This window comes from Zonotrichia albicollis, chromosome 4 (assembly GCF_047830755.1).
Source record: "Zonotrichia albicollis isolate bZonAlb1 chromosome 4, bZonAlb1.hap1, whole genome shotgun sequence".
NCBI classification, from domain to species: Eukaryota; Metazoa; Chordata; class Aves; order Passeriformes; family Passerellidae; genus Zonotrichia; species Zonotrichia albicollis.
The window spans coordinates 62,959,253-62,977,135 of record NC_133822.1 but is presented as its reverse complement, the minus strand read 5'-3'; the positions used below and the strand labels follow the sequence as shown (position 1 = coordinate 62,977,135).

Genomic DNA, 17,883 nt, shown 5'->3' with positions numbered 1-17,883 from the left:
TGTGACTATCTTTGTTAGTTTTCTTTTAGGAGGTGCCTCCACATAGTTTGTATAGTTCAGTTTTCTTCTTGTGATATTTGAACATATTCAAAATGGTTTCATTTATACTTCAAATTACTTCTCTGTTTCATTAGTATCTCTCTGTTCATACAGCTGGCGGTACAAGTAAACCAGAGTTACATTATTAAAATATAAGAAAATGTAATCAGCACCCTGTATTATCCAAATTTGCTTAGACTATTTACTTAAGATGAGAAAACATTTGCAAAATATAATGAAATATACCGGATGCATTCTGGTGGGGTTTTTTTCTGACAGGATACTTTCCTTCATACAAATATCATCAGTTACAATCATAAAAAAACGAGATCTTCTTTCTTAGTATAAAAACATACATTAGTTTAGTATATGTTGTTTCCCTAGGCATTTTTTGGTATTCTAAGATGGTCTGTGCCTGCAGTGGTTTCATAATAGTCCTTTGCTTCTATAATTTAACAATCAGTTTTGATGGAAAGCTACCGTGGAGATGCTATTATTCCAGCTTTATACACTACTTACTATCACACTTTTCCATTTAGTGAAATGAATAACACCATCTTCAGAAAAAAAAAAAAGGATGTATTTTACTTTGCTGTAAATCTATTTATAAATATTTCAAGATTAGCTTCTTTTCAATAACCATATTCAGTATAGGGTTGTACTCCATAGAAATCACTAGAGTTTATTGTCCATGTAGTAGTTTATTAAGGTGACATTCCACCTATTGTTCTTTAGTTTACAGAAACTATGCCAAAGATTCTTGCAATATGTATTGGAATTTACTTGCTTAGAACAAGCTAAATGCATTTTATCTGCTCCATTTTTTGTCCCAGAGGATATTTTTATTTAGCAACCATTATTTATTGAAATTATTTAAAATTCTCAGGGAGTTTTTAAAGAGATAGCAGTCTGCCTTGTTTCCCTGTTAACCCCCTGCTTCACCCTCCCCCAACATTTTTTTTTTAAACAGGTCCACATTGTCTAGAAATGACACAAAATCTACTGAAGGGGAAATCATTGTCATATGCCAAACTCCCAGATTGGCTCTTTTATAAATTTAATTCAATTTCAAAATCATTTGGAAAATGCAACATGTTTACTTTATCAGTGCTTAACTTGGTCTGAGATATGCATGAGTGCCATAGAGAAACAACATCTTTCCATAGATTTTGTTCATTTTACACTCCAGTGATCCCTCTTGACTTTAGCAATTTTTTTTTTAAAGGACAAGCCCAGAGAATTTCTGTTGGCCATCATCTTTTTTGTGGGACCAACACAAGTAATTTTCCAGCGATTAAATACTTTGTTCTGTAACCCATTCCATGTTTTCTTCTCCTGTTTCTTCTGTTCACTAAATAATATTGTTGAATTCTGTTTGAGAGGACCAGTGGCTTCTCCACCTGCCTGTGCGTAAGGTCATCTGGTTTTGCTAAAGATCATTGGCAATTTTCTCATCAGGACAGTTGAGATTTACCTTCTTACATATTTTATTTCTTTTTTTAGTTATTATTTTAGAATTTCCTCTTCCAACATTAAGGCTGATTTCAAATTCACTAAATGAGGGTACTAGGAGATGTCAAAAGTACAGTATGTCAGCTTCCTGAATGCTCAAAGCATGACATAAAGGATTTGGGAAAAGAGGAAAATAAGTGATGGTGGAAGCCCAGGGAGACAAAGTACTTTCCTTCTGGTTTTGTGAAAAGCTTAGAGCCTTCACAGAGGATTAGGACAGAATTTTTTACTAAGAAAAAAATCAAGATATTTTTATGATGATTTTAATGACAAAATAAATGAATAGGTAAATTAGAAATTAAAACACTTCAAGAAACATTTGACATGTCAGACAAGATATGAAAAATACTCTTGAAGTATATTTTGATACAGGATGAATAGGTAAAAGTGATGAGAGTTTTCATCCCCTCTGGATGTTACCTGTTTAGAGAAGCTATGGAATATAATGCCAGTGATAGCAACTAAAGTAAATCTGTGTGTTTATATTACATCTTACAGGGGAGCATGTTTTTCCAGATTGTAGATAATGGGGGGAAATTGGTTATGAAACCATGTATTTTCCTTATTTGTCCTTTGACTTTTCTTGTATTTTCAATATTTAAATGTGAGGTTAAAAGATCAAAGCTTTTCAGTGTTTCACTGGAAAAAAATTCATTCTGAATTGATGTGTTCCATTGGTCAGGTTTGAAGAATGCTTAAGTAAATCAAGGTTTATCTTAGAGATGACCCTTAATGCATTTATGCATTATGTCAGAGTAGCAGGGATTAAAGGAGTTCCTGTCACCAAATTGAACTGCTTTGCATATGAATTTCCAAGGTCAATGAATGCCTGATTTGTTTGCTTTTTAAGTTTCACCATGTTTATAAAATATAGTCCTAAATCATTGGCAGTGTTTTGCTGTTTAGAACTTCTGACACACACTGCATGTTCTGCACTTGCAGATCAGTGGGATTTTCAACCATTTGGAAGTTGAGCACTGGGAATCCCATACTAGACTGTCTCACAAAGGCCATGTTCGTGCATGTTACTGCTTACTTGGTGACCCCACATTAATTAGAAGAGGATGGAGCAAAACACACTGTTTCAGATTTCTGGATAATGAGTCATGCAGTGCTTTGATATAGATAAATCTATAATTGCAGGGAGCAGTAAGACTAGACTAGGCCCTTGACTTTAAATATTGTGTTTCATATGGCAGCAGATGTGCAGCAAAATCAGCAGGATTCAGGAGACCTGCATGAGCAGGGCAATAGACATTGGATAGTTGTGATAGCTGTATTCATAACTCAAGGAATGAAAGCTCATCACTGCTTGCTTTATGGAAAACAAATATCTCCTTGAACTGATATATTTTTTTCAGTTCAATAATATTGGGAAATGGCTGTTGGGAGGGGCCAAAACCAGGAATCCATAATAACTTTGCCATTACTCTGCTGTGTAAACCCTAAAAATTAATTTCTCTTGTGCTTTAGTTTCCCCATTTAGAAGAGCAATCCTGATACTTTCCCCACACAAATATTTTGATGTGTGCAAATAAAATACTCTGTAAAGATGCTGTAGGTGGAACTGTTACAGGTAACTATTAGTCTGCCTCTTCAGGTTTGTACAAGATGATATTTCTGCTTATACATTTTGTTTTGTTATTAATATTAATTTTACCTTCGTTGCTTTGTTTTTATTTTGACTCTGTTGTCCCAATAGAACCAGGGACAGAAATGATCAGTGGTCCATTTTCCATGCGGATGATAAAGCAGAAATATATTTGTTTATCCATGCAGTACAAACTTTTTTTTTTCCTCATTTATGTTTTATTACAGATCAGAGAATACAATGGACAGATGCAGGGAATTACCAGTGGAGGATTTGCATCCTTAACATTTGATGGAACTGTAGGAGCTCCAGTAATTCCTCGAACTTCAAGCAGAGTGTACACGTTCATGGACGAAGAACAGAAAACAGTAGAAGAATTACGTATTTGGGCAGCCAGCAATATTTCCATCTCTGGACCAGCAACAAAATTGTCTGGTGTTCAGCCAATGCTGTTCTTTGATCTCACTTGCCAGCTGGTAGGAAAAGCAAAAGTGGATGGATCTTCTTTTCTTCTAAAGGTAGACTTCCTTTTTAAAAAAAAGATTTTTAAGGTTTATTAAGACATTGTGATACATTTTTCAATAAAACTGACATATTAATTTAAATAATACTGTGTAGATAAATGTTTTAGTGTAAACAAATCTGTGATCCTTAGCTATTTTGTTTTCATGAAAACAGAATAGAAGGCCTGGTTGTCTTTGAAGTTGATCGCCTGATTTGTTTTTTTACAGGGATTTATTAAGATGGCATTATATAGATCATAATTTCACAAAGATTTGTAGATAAATGTCACAAGATTTCTTAATCTTGAAAAATGTTGTTAGTTTTAAACTGTATCCTTGTTTTCTAGTTAGCAGCATTTACTGTTTGTTTTTCTAGATTTGATGGATATGATTAGTGCAGTAAGTAGCACTTCCTAAAAAGAATGAATGGATTATGGTATTGTGATGGATTTCAGGTAGCTTCTTTTAGTTACACATAAGCACTCTGGGCATCAGTGCTTACTGAAAATACAAAATGCAAAGTGCCACAGCACAGGAGAGCAGATTCTAAAGGGGATCCTTAACATTAACTAAATGAAAAGGAGATCTCCACAATATTCCCAGTTTTAGTTCAGATGTATCGGTCTGGTGTTATTCCAAGACCCTTCTGTATTTATTTTTGTATTTGATTGTTAAAACATAAGTAATGATCAAGCTTTTATTTTCCATTTTGTGACTTCATAAAATTATTTTTTGGTTCTACTGTGTTAAACGGTATTGTTACAATATTTTTAGAATTAGCACTTGGTATTACTCCTTCATTGAAGCAGCAAAGATTTTTCTCATACAGAACAATGCATTATTACAGAGAAACAAACCTTAAGTGCACGCTATAACATATTCTGCAACTGCTGCAAACATTTCCATTTAAATATGCCTTGTGAAATAGATGGCAAATGAGACCCAGTAAATTTTCATGACTTTGTAGACTGTAATTAAGTTGTTCATTAATAAGTGTATATTCTGCATTGGAGGACCTTTTGCAAGGACAGAGACAAGTGCTTTCTTAAATTGCTATTTCTTTACACACTTCTCTGTGTTGTAAGACCTGAAGTTGATTTTGTCACTTTTGTATTGTAAAGGTGATGACTTGGGGAAATTTTAGGGTAGACTTAGGAAGGTAGAAGTCTGAGGTCAAATAATGTTTGATTAATTATTTAGTATAGAATATTAAATACTTAAATATGTATTACAATACATTCGACAAGCTTAATAATGCTACATTAATATTCTGTTGCTAAATTCCTCCATTTTTCAACAATAGCAAAATCCATTTCTGATATTAAATACTGGTTGTGATAGAAAAGAAACCTTTCTAAAAACTTATCAATGGATTTTCTGATTTTTTTCTTGATTTGCTAAATAAAAAAAGCCAAACAAAACAGCCAATTCAGTACCAGCTCAAATTGAATGATTAAATATTATTTTATTGTATTATTTTGATTATCCATTTTATAATAATGTTTTACATTTATTTTTTCCAAGTATAACTGTTAAATTAATTATTGATTGTACTATGAAAAATTATTAATATTATTATAAGCATTGATCTCATGTACCTAGTGGAGACTGCTTCAAAGACAACTAAAATGAATTTCAGCAATTTTGTGCATCACCTGTAGCATAGCTTTTAAATAACACTTGATAAATTAATTTCTGTTTGCATAGCAGCAGAGTTGGGCATGGCATAAAGATGGTATCTCTCAGCTGTTAGTGTTTTCCATTTTCTGAGAATTTTGTTAGTCATATTGGAGGAGACTATTGATGGAGATGTATTCATCTCCATATTGATCGAGATGTATTTCTAGAATATACACTAGAAATTATTTTGTCATTTATGCCTTTCATAAGAGATTTATTATTAATCTTTTCTTCCTTTCTGTCTGTCAGTTAAATTGTGTACATTAAGGTAAGTCATACAATGAGCAAATTCTGTTGAAGATAGAAACAGGTGTTTTGTCTTCCCATTTCAGTGTTTTCCAACCATGGTGATCAAATGGTATCACTGACTTTTCTTTAGCTCAAATCTATTCATGGCTAGTAATAGAACAATTTGTTGTTTCTTACTCAGAATTAATTTAACCAGTTTTGGGTTTTATTCCAGTATGCATTTTTGAAAGCAGGACAGTTTGAAACCAGGATGTTTTCATGTTTAGTGTAAAGTAGAGCTTCCAAGCTCCTGAGGTAGGGAGCTTTATCTGTTTTTTTATTTGTGCAAGAAAAAACCCAATCCCAACTACTTTTGAAAATTAATTTTTTTTTGAGAAGTTTCACTAGCTTAGAAATTCCTCTAAAAGGTTCCCTGGTGCCAGCCCAGTTAGTTCCTCTGGCAAAGGACATTTTAGAACTGAGTTACCATCCTTTTTATCTGAACAGAGAGCATGCAGGTTATTTTAATCCATTTGTCAGATCATCTCTCCAGTGTAGAATTACCAAAGTGTACCAAGTAAAGCCAGTTGAAAAATAAGGACAATTTTGACAAATTCAAGATTCTTTACTCTGTCAGTGACTAAATTTGTACTGTATATGCACTAAATCTGTTTTCAAGCTGAGTTCTGGAAAAGATGTGATAATTCAAGCAATAGACAACCTCTCTTTCAAAGGTGGTTTTAAGTATTTCATGGTGCAGGATCAGAAGATAACAGGCTTTTTTTTATCTGTGGCAGCATATACCACCTCATTATCTGGGTCCTTCAGAATATACTCTTATTTGGCAACATAATTTGATGTCATGGGTCATTTTCGCTGTGAATAGTTTTCCCTTTTATCTCTTGATTCTGGATGCATATTCCATGAGTTATTCCTGGTGCATTTATACATGGCTCTGCTGATTCTTAGATCTTTTCCTGTGGGTCTGTTGATCCAAAGCAGTTAAGTATAAGAGGCAGAAATCCTTTAAAAATTAGGCATTAGCATCTTTTTTTCTTGCCCTCTGCAGTGTCTAACTCATGGGACAAAGTTTGGAATCACAAACTGTCTGAAATTGGAAAATAGGTTCTCCTGCTGAACCTATATGTATGAAATTCTATGAAAAGCAGCATTTCAGAATTCAAAATGCTTCTAGATTTTTGTTTTACTATGCCAGTAAATCAAACCATTATTTTTGAGTCTTTGAGAAGAGTGTATCTTCAGAAACTCAGGAGACCATAGTTTACAGAATAATGTTTGGGTTAAGAAGTAAGATTTTGAGTTCAGGATGTTAAGCCTCTCAGTAAACTTACCTTTTCACAACACTTTGATAGCTGAAAAATAACTATTGATATTTCAGTACTTGATAGTACTTGGAGTGTATCAAGGATTTAGCTTTAGGCAGACAAGTTTTAAAATCCTTGTTAATAAATACAGGTTAACTGTTGATGCTTTTTTAATATGTTCTGGGTAACTAGCAGTGTTTACTGCTATAGGAGATCATCAGTAATTAAGTCAATATATGCTGTATATGCATATGCAGTATATGTATATGCACTCAGTATTCACATACTGTAGCTGGAGTGGTTAAAAAACCCTAATAGCAGGATTAAAATATTAAGTACATACAGTTCTGCATATGATGAATTCTGATAGTTGTGACTGCTGACCCTGAGATTGTCTCAGCTGGTCAGAGCATGGTGCTGAGAGCACCAAGGTTCAGGGTTCAATCCCCATTGAACCATTCACTTAAGAGTTAGACTTGATGATCTTTGTGGGTCCCTTCCAGCTCAGAATATTGTGTCATTCTGTGCTGGATAAGCAGCTGAGCTTTTGCTAGAGCTGTTCTTTTTTATTTAAATATTAACAAATTCTAGGTCTTAGCCCTTGATTATGCTGTCTGTAGAGGTTATTTTATGCTCTGTAAGGAGTAATAAGTTACAAAATCCTGTAAGGTCTAATTCAAGTATTTTAAGGACTTTTAGCTTGAGACTACAACTAAGAGCTCTTACTGTTAATAATTTTTAATTTAAAGAAATGTAAAAAGTTGTTTAAAGTCTGAATCTAAAGTATTCTGAGCACGTTGAAATAGTTCATTTGCATTGCAGGTTTGGGATGGCACTGAATGTCCCTACCCCACATGGAAGGTGCCTGTGGAAGCAAAAGACCTGGAAGGAGAAAAAGTTCTTCTTCATCAGCTGAAAAATCTAGCAGTGGACATTCTGGTCTATGATAATCATGTACAACTGGCAGAATCACTTAAGGTAATGCACAGTTTGGTATTTCAGTCTCTTTTTGTGGCCTGTTTTCTGATTAGAAACCACTTCAGAGAATGCATCAATTCAGTTCTGCTGTAATTAGTTTCATGTGCCTCTTTATCTTTCACAGTGTTTCCCATACCTTTTATTTGAATGCAAAACTTCTTCAACATGTGTTAAACAGGCTCATTACCCAAAAATTGCCATGAAAAATTCTTCAAATTAAGCACTTTCCAGACACTGCAGTATAATAGATAATACAGTGAAAATAATGCTCTCAGAAAATGTATTCTGTGCTTTAGAATTATTTTTAAATTACACAATCCAGTGTTAAACCTGTAGTCCTGTTAAGGACCTTTAATTCTTAAATCAATAGAAGATTTTCTGTTCTATAAGTTGCAGTTTGCAGTGCAATCTTCATTTAGTAGGTCAGTAATGTTGATTATGCTTAGATAGAGAAAACAACAACATAATTAAACATCAGATCTTCAGCAATACTGCCATCTTGCTTCTGAATACTGGAACTTGGCAAAGAATGCATCTCTCATTTCATGCCTTGCCTGCTATACTCAAGATCATTTTTAAGAAAACATTTTACCAGAAAATAAAAATAAAAGTGATAACCCTTTTTTATGCTGGGTCTATCAGCAGACATGAAATCATTTTGATAAATTAACACCCATTCGTAAGCAAATTACAGATAGCAAAATAAGTGTAAGAATTTGTGTAAGAATTCATAACAAAATCGACAGAAGTGTTTCATTACTTTCAAGTTCTCTTCCAGAAATTTTCTCTTGCTAACTGGTGTAAAAAAACTATGTTCTAGTGAAATGGTATGTTTTGAATCTGAAGGATAAAAGTATTGTAATATTAATAAAACATATTTTCTTGATTAGCTGATAATACTCCCTTTATTATTCTCCCCCATTTATATTCAGGAACTGAATCACAATATATATTGAGTATGTGATAAATGGGATGTCTTCATACTCACTCTCAGTTTTTTACTTCCTACCCACTTGCTCTTTCACATTTCTGGAGCATTTTTATCTTTGCTGGATACTGCACTGTGTAGTAGAAGGTTTAATAATTTCAAAGGAAATTGTTAGGAAACCCCCCTTGACCTCTTGTGGGTGTTTTTCTCCCTCTGGCTGTATCCAAAGTTGCAGTAGTTTCAGTCATAGAAGTTGTACAAGTTTCAAATTAGTTAATTTTTGTACACCACTTTCTAGTTGCTTGTCTTAGTGGAGTTATCAATGAAAAAGGGCTAATATGTTGACAACTACATTTCAGAAATACTTACGAGTTTCAGATTGCAACATGTAGAATTAATTGCATTTCAGAGAATAATTTTTACCTCTATATATACATACATATATATTATAAAACTTGGCAGGAACTTTCCCTAGAATAGAGGGGTTTCTTTAAAGGCTTTTAAATACTAGTGGAAGTTATGTCATATCATGAAAAAGTATAATCCAAATATGTATGATATTTTATTGAGTTCAGGATCTTGTTATGCAAAGTTTTTTTTTAAATTCATTTTTGTAGCAGTGTAGAACTTACAGATGATTAGTGTATTCACATGCACCTTCCCAAGTGTGATTAGATATTTTGCCAGTTTGTGGTTTCAGACACAATAAAAAGTGCACTATTTTTCAGTCTTCTTTTTTATACTTAGCACTAGCTTAGAGTGGCCTTTTTTAATGTAAGTTGTTATAGAATTGTTAGGTTACAGTCTTGCCTGTTGTATACCATTTGCAATGACAGTTACAGCTTGGAAATTATTTTTTATGTAGGAGCAATCTGTTTTATGCAACCTTGATAACAAGAAGGGCAGATTTATAAAATCTTGAAATGCATGTTCTTATTTTAAAATCTTATCTGTAGGCACATGTTCAGACAAGTAATTAAGTACTACACACCAGAGAAAGTGGGTAATATATTACAGGGAATTTTTGTCAAATCCTGGAGCACATTGTCAAGGAAATTGCTGGAAGAGTTTTTTAAAAGCTTTAGATCATCTGTCCAGAGAATACTGAAGATATGAGCACTTTATCTCATTTTTTAAGATAAACAATACTTAAAACGTTCAATGGAGAGAACTTTAGTTAAAGGAATGTTGAAGGTATGCTGCTTTTAATACTGTAAGTAGACTCTTCCCTCTGTATTTACTGGCCTTCCTTTCCTGCTGGGCCAGACTGTGGCTTTTCAGCAGCACAAAAAGAATTTTCAGAAATCTCATCTCTGAAGCAGATTATTATTGCCTGGCACATAAGGACATGGCAAGACCTACAGCTGAGCAAAGAAAATGGTGTTCACTGCTTTTTCTGGAATTTCCCTCTTCCTCTGGCAATGTACCTGGAGTAGATGAAGCTTTCTCATAACTGTAGGAACCCCAGCCTACAACTGACTGGAATGCAGTTGCTTCACATTCTTCAGCCTTATGCCAATCTTCCAGAACTTCTCAGGGCTCACTGACTTTGCCATGCAGTTTGGGAGTAGGTCTGTGACATGAGTTTTTCCATTTGGGGCATTTTGCTCAGGTGGTAAGCATCAAGGTGAGTGAGTGGATTCAGCTGCCCACAGTTGGTCAGAGATTTCCTTATTTCTGTCTTTCACTGAATGTGTGATCCAGTGCATTCCTCTTCTGGCTTGATGCCACCAATTCTGTGTTGCCATCCATTTTATGGATAGTGCAATTGAAACAATTAACCTTGAGCGTACATACGAGTCCATAGTTCCACAGTATTTGCTCTGTGTTACATATCTTCAGATGTAGAATCTGTATATTTTCAGCTGTTTCTCCCACCATATCATGCCATGTCTTTCATTATAGTAGTTTGGTCTAAGAAGTTTGCTTTCCTAGTGCCAGAGTCCCATTTTCAATAAACAACTCAAATGAGTTAACTGCATGGCCACAATATCTAGCTTCATAGATTACATTCCTAGGTAACATTCCTTTAACATGTGAGTTGTATTCTCCCACTTCTGTCTTTTTACTCATTGAAAAGGAAAAAAAAAAAACAAAAGAAAAAGTCCAAGATCTACTCTTGAGTCTTTCAAATTCTTAAATGGATTTAAGTTGGTATTTCTTACTGCCCAAGATGGTTCCCAAATGCCATGTATATGCTTTGTCTCATTTGCAGAAAGTTGTGCACTATTTACTCAGTAAAATTAGTGCAATAAAAAGGATGACAAAGAAATACCACTGAATATAATCAACCATAAGTATAGGCAGTAAAATAAGTATAGGTGAATTTGTTAGGTGATTCCTGTAGATAAAGACAGCCTCTTGTGTGCCTTTTTTTACAAACATTATTATTTACCTGCAATGACACATGCTGTTATGAATTCAGTGAATTCCAGAGTGATTGTGAGCACACTATATGTTTTGAAATAATCATGAGAATTTCCTGTGCTAAAAAGCTGTTCTAGTTAACTGGTTACAGGGAGCTGCATATATGACTTCTGCATTTCAATTCTCTCTACCCCCTTAATATGTATTCTTTAAATAGTAATATTTGAATGAGTCTGAAAATAGGGTACTAGTATATTTTATATTACTACAAGAAATGTTTTTATTCACTTTAATTTCACTTTTTAATTAACTTCCCCTAAACGAGGTAGGTCATAAACAGAACTGCTGCTAAGTCAAGTAAGGAGCTGGGTTTGTAGATTTTAGTGATGGCTCTGTGAATCATGGTGTTTACTTTAATGTAGATCGCAATTTCTTCTGAGTCAGAATACAAAGAGCTGTGTATGTATATAAAGAGCTCGGTCTGCAGGCGTTCTGTAAACAGAAATACAGTAACATTTTCATCCACAGCATGTACATTTGCTCTGTGCTTTTAACAGTAAGCAAGGCTGCCTCCCAAAGGAATCCAGGGAAACAGCATGCTGTCCACCCAGGCATCTCTACACTGGCGTTCAGAACCTTACAGACCCTTTCAGTATTTGGCAATGCTGATTATTATGCATCTCTTTTTGTAGTTCAAAGTGATATTAGAAATAAAATTTAACATGTGATATAAAATATAAAATTTTCAGAAAATGATCCAATAAATGTTTGGAAGATTATTTTTTAGTGATGATAAGTCTTGCAAAGTGAATGTTATACTAAAACTTGTAGCTCAGTTGACTTTTGTGTGAATTTCAACACACAAGTTTAGAAAGCAGACACAGCATTTTATATTCTTGGCTTCTGAGCTCTCCTCTCCCACATTTAATTTTTTGTGTTTATACATAAAGAAAATACTAATTTTTTATATACTATCTTTTAAAAAAATTGTCAATTAAAATCAACTTTTTCCTGCTTATATGCAAATTATAAGAAAATTTCTTGGCAGTAAGGAAGTAGTTTGACACTGTTTTAGTTACTTTAGGTTATTCCATCAGAACTTAGGTAAGAACTTTTTAAGAAACTTTCTCCAAAAGCATTCATCATAGTCATTAGATTAGTCTTCTGATGTGAGTGTCCTTTGCTTTTTTGGATATTCGTAATTAAGTAAAATCAGCATCTGGAAAGGAAGAAAAGAATGTCTTTGGATAAGCCTCTTAACTGCCATCTAAATGCACAAACTGTCCTGGTGGTGCTTTGAATGAACAAAATTAGCTGCTTACTAACAGGGCAGATGAATTAAAAGTCTGGTAAGAGCTCCATGCCAGAAGCAAAATAGGTGCAAGCTGAAGTGCACTTTTTGTGTCCCTGCTGCCTTAATTGGAAAATGTGCTGCCTTTTTCATGTGTGATTATTGTTCAAAAGAGCAGTTTGATACCAGCATTATGTAGTCATAGTTTGTTCCTTGATAAAGAGGAGGATTCTAGACACAGGTTGCTGCTCCATCTGCTTTTATGCATATATACATGTGTTTAAAAGTGCTGTAGTATAACATGACCAATCCAATCAAATAGGAATACATTTTCAGTTTCCACTGGTTAAAGTTGGATCTCAAGCTGTCAATATTAATAAATTGACTGCTGTAATATTAATTTTAACTGAAGTAAATTTAAAATAATTTGTCATTTCTATCAAGCTATATAAAAGATATTTAGAATTAATATAAAACCAGGTTGTTGAGCATGTGTAGCTTCCCAGCTGTTATCTGGATCTCAGATTATATTAAAAAAAATTTGGTAACTGTGTAGTTGAGTCTCCATTTTATCTGCCTTTAGAACATTGGCCTTGGTTTGGTTGTTTGGTTGGGTGTGTGGGTTTTCTTTGGGGGATAATGGGAATGGTATTTTGAGATAAAACCAAACTTATAAAGATGTGTCCAGTGTTCACCACTCCATAACTTTCTTTTTAATAGATGCTTGTATAAGTTAGCCTAAGCCCATTTGTGTAATTTGGCAAAGCTCTTTCAGAAAACACAAAATCATTCTAAGCAAAACAAGAAGCATATTCTTCATGAGCCTGAGGAGATCTAACAGAGATAGGAAAAATTCCAAGACCTTTCCGTTTCTAACACATATTGTCTTTTTTCCTGGTGCTATATTACCTGTAATGTAAGATATGATGGATAAATAAGCAGATATGTTTCTATGTACATGTAAACATAGTAAGCCATGCACAATGATGAGCAGGAGGTCAATTGCTAAATGTCATCATTCCCAGGACAAATCACAGGGTGTCAGTCTCTGCCAAGCTGTGTTGCGAATATAGAAGGCAAATTGTGCCCTTGGGAAAGGAATATATTGACTCGTTTGGTCTGTCTTCTGAAGTGTGTTTGAGAATTAGATTTATTAGGAAGGTAGGAAGGCTTATTCTGGTTCTGAATCACTCTTTGCTGCCAGTAATGGTTCCTGATAAAGCAAAACAAACAGATCTGCTTTGGGCACAAGAGTTGAACAAGGTAATCACCAGAGATAGCTGCCAGCTTCAGCTGTTCTGTGGTTCAGTTAAAACAAGGAAGAAGCTTCATGAGCACTAGAATTTTCCATGTAAATAACTAACTTTGTGTTATCAAGGTGGGTTTTTCTTTTCCTTTCAGATTGGAAGTTTTCTGAGAATTTACAGTATTCATGCAAAAGAAGCAAGTGCTGACAATGAAGATGTCACACGTATGGAATTTCATCTTCATGGTGGCACCTGTTATGGTCGAGGAATAGGGGTCTTGCCAGAAAGTAACCCAGATGTTAAGGAACTAAAAGAGTAAGTAGTATGTGTAGATGTTTGGTTAGATTGTTCTTGAAAACTCTAGGCTAATGTAACAGCTGTACAGTTTAGAATTGTAAATGTTTCTAAGAATCAGAAACTTGAAAACAGAATATGTCTTTAGCACCACTAAGATGAGAAGTATTTGGACAGATAGAAAATAAAGGCAATTTTTTCACATTTAAAATACAGTACAGATCAAGATTTCAGTTTTGATTAGTTTAATTCTAATTATGCACATTTTAACCTGTGCATATGTGCTACTTGAAAGTTGTGAGACTTAATAATAAAGCAGATAATTTACATTCTTTACTAAACTGTCTTACAAGGAATCAGAATCATTTAGGCTGAAAAACACCTTTAAGATCATCAAGTCCAAATGTAAGCCTTGTCCAAGTGCCCCACTTGGACATGTCTCTTAACCATGTCTCTTACGTGCCACATCTGCATGGCTTTAAAACATCTCCAGGGATGATGACTCTTGCCTGAGCTACTTTTTCCAATGCTTAACAGCACTTTCTGTGAAGAAATTTTTCTTGATATTTAATGTAAGCCTCCCCAAGCACAACTTGAAGCCATTTCCTCTCCTTCTGTCACCTGGGAGAAGAGGCTGACCCCACCTCAACACAACTTCCTGTCCCCTTGTTGTAGAGATAAATGTTAAGGTCCCCCCTGAGCTTCCTCTCCTTCAAGCTGAACCATCCCAGCTCCCTCAGCTGCTCCTCACAGGACTTGTGCTCCACCTCCTTCACCAGGTCCCTTTTGGCTAAGCCTCTTTGCAGCCACTCTGCCCCAGTCTGTAGCTCTGCATGGGGTTGTTGTGACCCAAGTGCATTTCACCTTGTCCAACCTCATACACCTGGCCTTGGCCATCAGTCCAGCCTGCCCAGAGTGCTCTGCAGAGCTTACCTACAGTCCAACAGATCTACACTCCTGCTCAGCTTGGGGTCACTTGCAAACTCACTGACAGTGCTGTGCCCTCAGTCACCTTGTCCTCATCATTGCTATAGGTACTAAACAGAGCTGGCACTGGTACTGAGCCCTGGGGAACACCATTTGTGAGTTGCCACCAGCTGGAGGTAACTCCATTCTCCACCACTGTCTGGGCCTAGCCATCCAGCCAGTTTTTTACCCAGCAAATGTGCACCTGTCCCAGCCATGACAGCCAGTTTCTGCAGGAGAATACTGTGGGAAACAGTGTCAAAGGCTTTACTAAGGTCCAGGTAAACTACATGCAGAGCTGTGTCCTCATCCACTAAGCAGGTCAGTTTGTCATAAAAGGAGATGAAGTCGGTCAAGCAGGACGTGTCTCATAAACCCTTGGTGGCTGTGTCTGATCCCCTGGGTGTCCTTCATGTGCTGTATGATGGCACACAGCGTCATCTGCTCCATGGCCTCTAGCACTGAGCTCAGGCTGACAGGCCTGTAGTTCCCTGGATAGCCCCTCTGACCCTTCTTGTAGATAACCATCTGCATTCCACTGGGACCTCCTCACTTACCCAGGAGTGCTGATAAATAATAGAAAGTGGCTTTTTGAGCACTTGAGCCAGCTCTCTCAGTATCCTTGGGTGCATCCCAGCCAGCCCCCTAAACCTGTGTAAGTGGTGTAGCAAGCTGATCAGTGACCACTTCCTCTTAGATTGTGGAGACTTCATTCTGCTCTCCATCCCTGTCTCCCAGCTCAGGAGTCTGGATAGTTAGAGAATAATTGGTCTTATTATTAAGATGAAGGTAAGGAAGACATGAAGTACACTGGCCTGTTCCTTCATCGTGTTTCCCCCCACATCCAATATAGGATGGAGATTCTCCTTAGCCCTTCTTTTGTTCATGATATATTTGGTGAAGCTGTTTTTGTTGGCTCATACAGCAGTAGCCATATTAAGTTCTAGTCAGATTTTGGCACTTCTAATTTTCTGCCTCCTGAGTGATTTGCCCTGGCTTCTAAACATTATAAACTTTTTTTATTCCTTAGAAAACGCTAAGTAACCAAGTCCATATTCCATTATCAGGAATTCTGTTTCTATTAGTACATATTTCTTCTGGCACTATTTTGTGTTTAGTGTTCCAGAAGTGATTTGGAAAGTATCTTGTGTGCATCATTAATATCATCTTCTGAAAATTCTGGTTCAGTTGAGTTTTAGGTCTCTGCTGGAACATTTATGTCTGAACATTGTACCTGTGTATATAAATAGGTTTCATAGAAGTGTCTATGTAATCCCATATATATATGTGTGTGTATGATGATATATAAAAGATTTCTCTAGATTGTAAAATATTTTGCCATTTATCACTAGATTCCTAGAATCTGTTACTCTGACAGACAGTCAGAATATGGAAAGCTGTTCAATGGACATAGACAGCACTTTTGGCAATGTTACAGGTAAGAGCAACTGAAAGCTGATTTGCTCTTTCTTCTAATATATATCTATGGTCAAGATAAGGTCACAGTTACTGCTTCTCTATGTGTGTAATGCTACTTTCACATTCAAAGTCCTAGAGAATTCCTTCAGTTTATTAGACTGGAAATTTACATTACTCTTTCTTGTCTTCCAGCACAAGCATTTCATATTACATGGAAAGATACTTTTGTAGGAGTTAGTGATTAAATTCTTAAACACAGATGGTCTTCTTAATCATACTATATTAGATCAGAGAGTACAGTTATGTAAGTGCTTCCCTCTAAAGGGAAATTCTGCAGAGACAGGCACTGAAAATGCTACTAAACAGCTGCCTGTAGAGGAGCCCTTCTTAAGCTGTTGGATGGAAAGTTGTGTCAGTGACAGAGGTGTAAGGTGTGCTTCCATGGAACAGTGATATCTTGTAGACGGTTCTACAGACCCCATATTATTTTCTGAATGGTATTTTAGCCTGGGAAAAGAATAACTAAAAGGGAATTAAACTCTAAAGCTGGTTTGACATAGTCTGTATCTTTGCTTCGAGCTTTTAAAAATCCATGTTTCTCAGCTATTATTAACATAAAAACATAAGACATTTCTAAAAGGATGCAAAAGTTACAAAAGTTAAGAATAAATGCTTCATGTCCAGTCCATAAATGAAAGTTTAGAAAAAATTGTGTGCCTTTTTACTGCACTCACTGTGTGTAATAGAGGTTGTTCAGAGGGGGGACCAGACAGTCTGTATTGGTCATAGAATAATGTACTTATGTTCTTGTCCAGAAGGATCACAGGGGATGAATACAATTTATGTCAGCAGATCACTCACAGTATACTTCTGAAAAGTGTTCACTTTGATAAGCATTGCTATTTAATGTATAGGCTAACTTCCCCTCTAATACATTAACTCTTGATATGCAGTGTATGTCTTCTGCTTACTTTTGCTGCTTTTTTTTTTTGTTTGTTTGTTATTGTATTCTTTTCATACATTATTGGGATTTTCATTTGTTCAGCTTTTGGTTTTGTGTGTATCTACCTGTCTATCTATGTACCTACCTGTTTGTATGTGTCCATATGTCCATTTTTGTATGACAAAAAAGGAAAGAAGGAAGGAAAATAATTAGGCAGTTCTTCTTTATTTTAGATCTCGAACTGCACTTACAGAGATGTCAGCAGTTATCTGTTACAGGTAGGTAACATTTTGAACATAAGGTGAATTTTAATTTTGCTGAAGTACAAAAGTAGTTTTGAAACGTTATCTTAAAGGTTATTACAGGAAGAGCTATTCTAAGAGTATAAATTCCAAGAGCATAAATGCATGTATGTTGTACTGGGTTTATTTGTTTTTAAAGGAATAGAGCATATTTGTATATTCTACTTTCATTTGGTTTTTGTACCTGTTGTGTTTCTGTACCCTGAAGTACACCATGCTCCCACAGCCTGATTTGATTTATCTTATTGACTGTAATAAGAAGTTCTATTG

General features: G+C 35.3%; 1 protein-coding gene across 2 annotated transcripts in view; it reads left to right on the top strand.

The window, feature by feature from the left end:
- The window catches only part of POT1 (protection of telomeres 1), a 57,203-nt gene that overhangs the window by 27,969 nt on the left and 11,351 nt on the right, over positions 1 to 17,883 (top strand). For both annotated transcript variants that reach the window (XM_005481936.4, XM_026790337.2), the window contains 5 exons: positions 3,370 to 3,660; positions 7,701 to 7,856; positions 13,844 to 14,004; positions 16,302 to 16,387; positions 17,545 to 17,589. In XM_005481936.4, the coding sequence (XP_005481993.2) occupies positions 3,370 to 3,660; positions 7,701 to 7,856; positions 13,844 to 14,004; positions 16,302 to 16,387; positions 17,545 to 17,589 (739 nt within the window). The remainder of the gene's footprint in view (positions 1 to 3,369; positions 3,661 to 7,700; positions 7,857 to 13,843; positions 14,005 to 16,301; positions 16,388 to 17,544; positions 17,590 to 17,883) is intronic.